Raw genomic sequence first — 10,028 nt, forward strand, 5'->3', positions numbered from 1 at the left:
TGTGGAGGCCAGGACTCGGCTCACCCGGCCCGGAGACCCCGAGGCGCCCCGGAGTTCCGGGGAGGAGGCCTTTGGACACTCTCGGTTCCTAGGGTCGGCGGGGAGGCTGCGTTCTAGGGACGGGGGAGCTGTGCAGTAAACAGGTGGCCCTGGTCACGCGGCGGGGGCGCTGATGCAGCCTTGGAGGGCTGGGTCCTCCTGGCCTGCTTCTGCGCCCTGCAGATCGGCCTGGCCATCGCTCCCCTCTTCCAGCCTGAGATTTTTTTTCTCCAGCTTCTGTCGAAATAAAGAAAATTGCGGAAGCAGAACCTTCCTTACAGTAATGTACAGGTTAATTAGATGGTGGGGGATGGGGGGCAACAGGATTTTCAGCGTGAAAACCTCCCTTTGAGGGCTTTTTGCAAATCCTGCTGAGCATCAATAAATGGGCCTGACCGGTGCCTTTCCTCGGTCGCCTTCCCTGGCCGGACGGGAGGGGTCATTGTCCGCCCTTTGCTGGCGAGAGGACTGAGCCCCGAAGTCACCTGGGCACTCGCCCTGTGACCCACCGTCTCCTTTTGTCACTCTACATCTTACCTTTTTGGTGTTCAGTTTTACCTATTAGATAAATTACGGTGATAAGGGGGAAAAGAGAGTGACTTTGGAATGAAGTGGCTTTGCCTTAAGAAATGACTAATGTTCAGTTTCTAAATTCTAAATTTCTTCGTCTGGGATTGAAAGGGTTTCTGTGGATAAGCTAGTTCTTTCAGTTAACCCGGAACTGTTCTTTAGATTGTAATGCATCACTCTATCCATGTGAAATAGCAATAGACTCCTTTCATTAGAGTATCCTGGTTCTGTCTTTAGATGAATCTTTTCATAAAAACAGGAGTTAAATTAAAAAGCTATTTTTGGCCAGGCACGGTGGCTCACACCTGTGTAATCCCAGTACTTTGGGAGGCCCAGGCAGGCGGATCACCTGAGGCCAGGAGTTTGAGGCCAGCCTGGCCAACATGGTGAAACCCCATCTCTACTAAAAATACAAAAAATTAGCCAGACATCGTGGTCGTGGTGGCGCATGCCTGTAATCCTAGCCACTTAGGAAGCTGAGTCAGGAGAATTGCTTGAATCCGGGAGGCAGAGCTTGCAGGGAGTTGAGATCATGCCACTGCACTCCAGCCTGGGCAACAAGATCGAAACTCCGTCTCAAAAAAAAAAAAAAAAAAGCTTATAGTTTTGGGTTTACAGTTTTTCATGGTGTTTAAGATTAGTTTTGCATCCCCCCTCCCAAAGAAAAACCCAGTATAACTTTAAATAGTAAACATTTTTAAAAGACATTTTTTTCCTTCAAAGCAACTGTCTTAATTTGTATCATCCCCATAGCTTGCCTTTATTACAGTTATTTGTGTGCATATTTTATGCCCTGTAGTGAGTTCTTGAGGACTAGTCAAATCTCAAACATTTGCAAATAGCGATGAAAGCACCGAATTTGGATGTGTGTGGAGGATGTGCTGTAGTTGACCCCAATCCTTTCTGAGTAGTAAAACTAGTTGTTTGCCAATGATGCACTTGACTTGAATTTTAGCCAGAATACTGATTACGTAAAAGAGACTTCTGTTGGTAGAACTTTTTTTTTTTTTTAAAGGCCTGTGTTTGTGAATGGTTACCTCAGGAAAAGTAAATATTTGTCAAAATAGCAAGAACAAATTTACTCCTCAAGTTGAATACTTTAAGTGGCTTTCTGATGACTTTACACTGACTATTCTTTTAGAGTAAGAAAATAGTTTTTAAGAGTATAGGCTAAATTAACTTCAAAATGCAGCCTTTTGTGGAAATTCTACTGTAGGTATGTTCTAATATAGATGGATGGGCTAGATGGAGTGAGTAATGGTAGCCTGAAGGACTCTCTTAATTATGTGGATGAAACCTTCAGTGTTAGAATTCTAGCTTGCCAAGAGCAATTTGTTCTCATTTCCGTGACCTGAGTATGGGCCTCAGGTAGATGCATGATAGCAACCTGGAACACATTATTTTGACCTTTAAAGGCCATTAGATCTAATGAAGTAAACTCTTGATGAAGAGATGAGTTATTCTAGAAGAGGTCAGACAGTGAACACCCCCTCTTAGAGTTACACTCAACTTGGTCAGGGATAGGTGATCCCATAGTCTTGATCACTTGCTACCTTGACTCCCTCAGGAGTCCTAAGTAAGACTGACCTCATTTATTTGACAGAGGCCCACAGGATGCCCAACCTGGGCTGGGTTCTAGGAATGCAAAGTGAATTTTACTGTTTTTTAAAGGTGCTTAGAGTATAGACTTACAGGCATAAAAACAAGTGGCCTGAAGTGATAGGACCCGTTACAAGTCTGAACAGTCCTGGGGAGTCTTTAGGAGGGACTTAAATAGTAACTTCTATAGGGAAGGGTGAAAAAAAGCTAATGTGGGTGCTAATTATGCATAGAAAAAATAACCAAATATTAGTGGTTATCATGCAGGTGTAAAATTGCGGGTAATTTTCTTGTCTGTGTTTTCTAATTTTTTATCAACTGAAAAATAGTGTGTGTGTGTGTCTTTTTAAACACTTTTAAAAAGAAATCATGGCACTGTTAATTCTGATATTTCAGAAACTGGCTAGTTTTAAGGGCAAAAGGGAACTGAGTGGCCATTTTGTGCTGGATTTGGCACAATAACATTAACACATTTAATCCTCAGTAACGCTTCAACCTCATGTTACAAATGGGGAAATTGAAGCTCAGAAAGATTGACAACATCACCCAGAGTTACTCTTAAGAACCACAGACAGAATTTAAAATCCCGGTCTCCAAACTCTGTATTTTCCACTTGATTCTCCTGGTTTTGAAACCTTTGGGGAAGAGGATATTATTGATGTTGGCTATTTTTAAGTCCATCTTAATTCTGCCGTAAGATTTCTCATACAGTGCCAAGCACAGTAACTTGAACACAGAAGGTTCTTTAATAGAAATGCATTTACAGGATTTTGATACGTCATGGTGCATCCAGTTTCTGACCTTTCCCAGTGGAATTAAATATCCAGACTTCATCTTAAAACCCTGAAGAATAGCTGACCCAGTGGTGTGTGCCTGTGGTCCCACCTCCTCCTGAGGCTGAGGCAGAAAGATCCCTTGAGTTTGAGGCCAACTTGGGCAACATAGCTGAGACTCCATCTGTAAGTGAAAAGAGGCAAAAACCTGGAGAATGAGTATTAGTAATGTTTTGAATGTTATTATTTTGTCACCAGTTATTCTTTAATAAAACTGCCTAAACTTGACAGATAAATGAATTTTTCATTTCATTTCTGTTGGAAATTAGCTGTGCAGATAACTTTTATATAAAATAAGAATGTTGAATTTAGATAATCTCAAGATATATATATATTTTGAGACATGGTCTCACTTTATTGCCTAGGCTGGAGTGCTGGTGGCATAGATCGTGGCTCACTGCAGCCCAGAACTCAAGGCTCAAGAGATCTTTCCACCTTAGTCTCCTGAGTACTTGGTACTACAGGTACACGCTGCCACACCTGGCTAATTTTCGTATTTTTTATAGAGACAGGGTCTCCCCATGGTCTTTAACTCCTGGGCTCAAGTGATCTGCCTTGGCCTCCCAAAGTGCTGGGATAATAGGCGTGAGCCACCGTGCCTGGCCCTAGAAAGTTGTTACAGTTTAGAGCACCACTAAGTATTGCCGGAGGGTTTTACTGCTCATTTGATAGGCAAAAATTAATGTTCTAATTTTTTAGTTGATCAAACAATTAATTCATACTGAGTAAAGCATAAAGAGCCCAAGAAAGAAATCATACATGAGTATTTTAGACTTTGCAGTAGTATTTTGGGGAAGTTCTGTATATGGTACGATTAGACATTTTTGCTAGCAGCTACCTCCAGTTTGATGATTCTTACATCACTTTTTTTTTTGATTGTTGGTACCCACCCCTTTGAGATAAAGTCTGATGAAAGTTATGGACCTTCTACTTGGAAAAATATGAGTCTGCATATAATTCTGCATTTTATTTCAGGAGATTTTGGACTCTCTGCAGACTGTCCCTGGATCGTGGGTTAAAAATCTGTATTCTGGTCTGAACTGTGGGAAGAAAAAATAGTCGGTGAGTCTTTGGCAAACCGGAGTGCTGGATTTTGTTTAGTAATTGCAAATTCCTGAACATGCTGGATTTACTGGGTAGTGCCAAGTTTAAAGGGAAGTAAGCCAAACTCCAAGTATTATGTTTTGCTAATTTGGCAGCTCAAATCAAGAGTTCTGTGAGATTATACATGGTTTGACTTGTCATTGGTAGACTTCTGTTGAAACATGAATTAACTAGTCTTTTAGAAAGTAAGTATAGATAGAATAAGTATGCCTAGTTTTTGGCAACTTTCTCCTAATCATGAATTTATCTTGAAGCTTTTTTTTTTTTTTCCTTCCAGAAGTGATTCCTATGCACATGCTCTAATTTCCTTTTAATTGTGAGTTTTTTTCATAGTTTAGTTTTTACTTCATGGCTTATCAGGATGCTTAATGGTAAATTGGGTACAAAGAGGTGTGTGAAGCCCTGTGGAGGGGCTGGTTTTAGGGCTGGGGATGACTGGGAGAGTAGCCCTGACTCTGCCTTATGTGATGGGGCAGCAGGGTAAACTCTGCTCAGTGATGTTTAGACTTTAAGGCTCATACAAGTAACAGATTGTAGTTTGTAGTTTGACACTCTGTAGTTCTCAGTTACCTTTTGCTAACAATAGCTTTTTTTTTTTTTTTGAGACAGTTTCACTCTTGTTGCTCAGGCTGGAGTGCAATAATGCAATCTTGGCTCACTGCAGCCTTGGCCTCCAAGGTTCAAGCGATCCTCCTGCCTCAGCCTTGTGAGTAGCTGGGATTACAGGCATGCACCACCATGCCTGGCTAATTTTGTATTTTCAGTAGAGATGGGGTTTCTCCATGTTGGTCAGGCTGGTCTCAAACTCCCGACTTCAGGTGATCCACCTGCCTCGACCTCCCAATGTGCTGGGATTATAGGCATGAGCCACTGCACCCGGCCAACAATAGCTTTTATGCTACAGTTTTTTGAGGATAAGTTTTGTAGAAACAACCATCCTAGCAGAATAGATTGTTTTGTTTGGGAATCTCATATATATATATGTGTGTGTGTGTATGTGTGTATTTATGTATGTATGTATGTGTTTGGTCTAATTCAACTTACTGTGAATACTTTAAAGCTATTATAAGTTAGCATTCTTTTCCTAGTCTTTTTGCCTTTTACCTTTATTTGTGATAAATTTGACCTACAGAAGTTTTAGATATTTGTGGCTAAGTAAAAGATTTTAGGCTGGGCACAGTGGCTCACACCTTTAATTCAAAAACTTTGGGAGGCCGTGGTGGGCGGATTGCTTGAGCCCAGGAATTCAAGACCAGTCTGGGAAACATGGCAAGACCCCCATCTCTATGGAAAATACAAAAATTAGCTGGGTATGATGGTGCCTGCCTGTAGTCCCAGCTACCAGAGAGGCTGAGGTCGGGTAATTGCTTGAGCCAGGGAGATTGAAGCTGCAGTGAACCGTAATCGTACCACTGCACTCCAGCCTGGATGACAGAGCGAGACCCTGTCCTCCCCACCCTCGAAAAAAAAAAAAAAAAGATTTGACTTTTTGTAGTTTAGATCTTTGGTGTTAAGCAATTCCCATACCCCAGAAGTTGACTTCTTCCTCTCCACACCTGTTGTTTTTATTTTAGAGTGGTCCCTTTTATTTTGGTAGAAACCAAATTCTACCTTAATTGCTTCACTCTCCATATACAAGGACAAACGAGTTGTCAGTCCCGCTGTCTCCTGCCCCATTTCTAGTCTCTGGCAGTCTTCTCTGATTTGGTCTCCCTGCCTCTGGTCTCTGCCCTATGGTTGTAGCTGTCGCATAGCATCGTGCCTGATGGTATTGAACTGTGGTAGGTGCTTAACAAATACTTAGTGTTTAGTAGGTATTCAGTCAACACACAGTTCATTAGCTCTGGAAAGAGTCTTACTCTTACTGATTGGTTGATTGATTGATTGACAGGGTATCACTCTGTTGCCCAGGCTGGCCTCAAACTCTTGGGCTCAAGTGATCCTCCTGCTTCAGCTTCCTGAGCAGCTGGGGGCTACAGGCACAAACCATCACATCTGCCTCAAGATTCTCACTCTTTTTTTTCTTTTGTAGAGACTGTGTTGCCCAGGCTGGTCTTTAACTCCTTGGCTCAAGCAGTCCTCCCGTTTTGGCCTCCTGAGGTGCTGGAATTACAGATGTGAGCTACTGTGCCTGGCTATTTTTTTTTTATTCTTGAGACTAGGCCTTACTCTGTCTCTCGGGTTGGAGTACAGTGGCACAGTCTCAGCTCACTGCAGCCTCAACTTCCAAGCTCAAGCAATCCTCCCACCTCAGTCTCCCAAGTAGCTGGAACTACAGGTGCACACCACTACACCCAGCTACTTTTTCAATTTTTTGTAGCAATGGAGTGTTGCTGTGTTGCCCAGGCTGGTCTCAAATTCCGGGGTTCATGTGATCCTCTGGCCTCAGCTTCCCAAAGTGCTAAGATTATAGGCATAAGCTAAGGATTCTCACTCTTAATGCATTCTCTTTTCTTTGGACAGATCTGGTTTTTCTGCTTGAAGGACACAATGTTTTCCAAACTAGCACATTTGCAGAGGTTTGCTGTACTTAGTCGCGGAGTTCATTCTTCAGTGGCTTCTGCTACATCTGTTGCAACTAAAAAAACAGTCCAAGGCCCTCCAACCTCTGAAGACATTTTTGAAAGGGAATATAAGTATGGTGCGCACAACTACCATCCTTTACCTGTAGCCGTGGAGAGAGGAAAAGGTACGTTTCAAATTAATCCATCTCTTCCCTTTTCTTGAAACCTTTTATAAAAAAAATTGCTTCCATATTTTCTCAATATATATTTCTCTAGATGTGTTTAATGTATATATTGCAGACACAGTTAATTCTTCTTTTTTGGTTTTGTTTTGTTTTTTTTTGAGATGGAATCTCACTCTGTCACCCAGTCTGGAGTACAGTGGCACAATCTGGGCTCACTGAAACCTCCGCCTCCCAGGTTCAAGCGATTCTTCTGCTTCAGCCTCCTGAGTAGCTGGGACTATAGGCATGCGCCACCACACCCGGCTAATTTTTGTATTTTTAGTAGAGATGGGGTTTCACCGTGTTGGCCAGGCTGGTCTTGAACTCCTGACTCTGTGATCCTCCCACCTTGGCCTCCCAAAGTGCTGGGATTACAGGGGTGAGCCACTGCACCCGGCCAGTTAATTCATTTATTGAGTGTCTGGTGCTGCTGTGTTAGATGCTATGGAGGCTTCAAAGAGGAACCATTGTCTTTGTCATGTGGACCTTACCAAGAGGGAATGCAAGAGAAATAAGGAAAGTACGGTCATATTGCTGTCATTCTTTTCTTTTAACTTTTATTTTGGTGTAATTTTAGACTTAAGAAACGTTGTAACAAGTAGTACTAACATTTTTCTTTTACTCTTCTCCCAGATTTTCCAAGTGCTAACTTTTTACTGCTTTGGTCTTGGAGTGTTCACTCCCTTCTTTTCTCCCCTCCCACGCCTGCATATTGTACATTGTTTTCTGACCTGTTTTGAGAGGAAGTTGCAGACATGACTCTCCCTTTTTTTTTTTTTTGAGATGGAGCGTCGCTTTGTCGCCCAGGCTGGAGTGCAGTGGCAAAATCTCGGCTCACTGCAAATTCTGCCTCATGGGTTCAAGCGATTATCACACCTCAGCCTCCAAGTAGCTGGGATTACAGGCACGTGCCACCACACCTGGCTGATTTTTGTGTTTTTAATAGAGATGGGGTTTCACCATGTTAGGCAGGCTGCTCTCCAACTCTTGTGACTTCAGGTGATCCACTCGCTTCGGCCTCCCATAGTGCTGGGATTACAGGTGTGAACCACCACGGCTGGCCATACATGACGTCTCTTTTTTTTTTTTTTTTTGATAAGAAGTTTCACTCTTGTTGCTCAGGCTGGAGTGCAATGGCGTGATCTCGGCACACTGCAACCTCTGCCTCTCGGGTTCAAGTGATTCTCCTGCCTCAGCCTCCCGAGTAGCTGGGACTACAGGCCCACACCACCACGTCCAGCTAATTTTTGTATTTTTAGTAGAGACAGGATTTCATCATGTTGGCCAAGCTGGTCTTGAACTCCTGACCTCAGGTGATCTACCCGCCTCAGCCTCCCAAAGTGCTGGGATCATAGGCGTGAGCCACCACGCCCTGCCACATGACATTTCTTTACCCATAGATACTTAGTGTGTCTTTCCTAAAACACAGTGACTTTTTGAGATAGGGTCTCATTCTGTTGCCCAGGCTGGAGTACAGTGGTGCGATCATGGCTCACTGTAGCCTGGAACTCCTGGCTTCAGGTGATTTTCTCACCTCAGCTTCCCTAGTAGCTGGGACCACAGGTGTGCCCCACCATGCCTGGCTTATTTTTTTTAGAGATTAGATTTTGCCATGTTGCCCAGGGGGATCTTGAACTCCTGGTCTCAAGTGATCCTACCGCCTCAGCCTCCCACAGTGCTGGGATTGCAGGTGTGAGCCACTGTGCCCAGCTGACTTTCTCTTTTATAACCATAGAGTAATTGTAAAAATCAAGAACTTAACACTGGTACAGCACCGTGAGTCTGGAGACCTAATCCAGATGTTGTTTGTTCTCTTTTATAACAAAAGAAAAACCTCCGATGAGTTGCATTCAGTTGTCATGTTTAGTCTTCTTTAAGCCAGAACAGTTCCTCAATTCTTCTTGGTTGTCTTGGTCTTCTTTCCCTTTGTGTTAAGTATCTTGTGGGGACAGAGTGTAAACTCTGTAAATATCCAGTTACTCATGAACTTTTACGCACAATTTTAGCATCCACTAATGATTCTTGCCTGAGTAAATGATTACTGTGATAGTTGCCAAATAGTGATTTAATCTACAATTTGGAATAAATGACAGCCTTAACCAAATAAAACCAAAATTTATTACTTAGCTTTGTACCAGAAAATGACAATATAAGAGTATCACACATTTTTGTCATTTACCTGTATTTTATTTGGTGCCAGTATTATAGACATATCTTCTTTTGAACTATGGAAAATCTGTTTCATATTACATGACACGGCAACATTGTTTTACTTTCCCACTAGCAATGTATGAGAGTGCCAATTTCTTCAGATCCTGTCAAAACTTGTTTTTTTAATTATAACCATCTCAGGTAGTATGAGATGGTATCTCATTGTGGTTTTAACTTGCATGTGATTAGTGACGTTGAACATCTTTTCATGTGTTTCTTAGCCATTTGTATATCTTCTTTGAAGAAATAGCTATTCAAGTCTTTCCTCACTTCTTAAATTGGGTTGTTTGTCCTTTTGAAATTGAGTTGTAAGAGTTCTGGAAGTTAGATCTTATCAGACACATGGTTTACAATTTTTTTTTCCATCCTAAGGGTTATTATAGACTATTTCTCATAATTTTTGTCTGTTATGTATAACTTCTGCTTTCTTATTTTAAAATTTTATTTTTTTATTTTATTTTATTTATAGGCAGGATCTTGCTCTGGTGCCCAGGCTAGAGTGCAGTGGCACAATCTCAACTCACTGGATCCTCTACCTCCCAGGCTCAAGCAATCCTCCCACCTCAGTCTCTGTAACTGGGACCATACCCATGCCTGGCATTTTTCTGTAGAGTCAGGGGTTTTGCTGTGTTGTCCAGGCTGATCTGGAACTCCTGGGCTCAAGCAATCCCTGCCTTGGTCTCCCAAAGTGCTAGGATGACAGGTGTGAGCCATGGCTCCTGGCCTAACTTCTCCTCTTAAATTCTAATTTTGGGTCCTAAATCTTAGAATTAGGTAAAGGTTTTACTCCAGAGTTTATAACCTTTTTGTGTTATTTTTGTTAAATGTGTATTTTGAAGCTGGGCAGACAAAATACAATTCTTAATAATTCCTTACAAATCAAAGTTTATTATGCCTGAGCTAAAACAAGCTTTAACTACAAATATATAAATACTACATATATA

The 10,028-nt window shown here is 42.1% G+C and overlaps 1 protein-coding gene across 1 annotated transcript in view; it reads left to right on the forward strand.

Annotated features, from left to right (window-relative positions):
* The first annotated feature begins 3,392 nt into the window (after positions 1-3,392).
* Positions 3,393-10,028, forward strand: part of OAT (ornithine aminotransferase) — a 22,250-nt gene continuing 15,614 nt past the window's right edge. The window contains exons 1-3 of the mRNA XM_011930209.1: positions 3,393-3,505; positions 4,017-4,330; positions 6,609-6,834. Of these exons, the coding sequence (XP_011785599.1) occupies positions 6,636-6,834 (199 nt within the window). The 5' untranslated portion in view covers positions 3,393-3,505; positions 4,017-4,330; positions 6,609-6,635. The remainder of the gene's footprint in view (positions 3,506-4,016; positions 4,331-6,608; positions 6,835-10,028) is intronic.

Source organism: Colobus angolensis, unplaced genomic scaffold (genome assembly GCF_000951035.1).
Source record: "Colobus angolensis palliatus isolate OR3802 unplaced genomic scaffold, Cang.pa_1.0 Scaffold85, whole genome shotgun sequence".
NCBI classification, from domain to species: Eukaryota; Metazoa; Chordata; class Mammalia; order Primates; family Cercopithecidae; genus Colobus; species Colobus angolensis.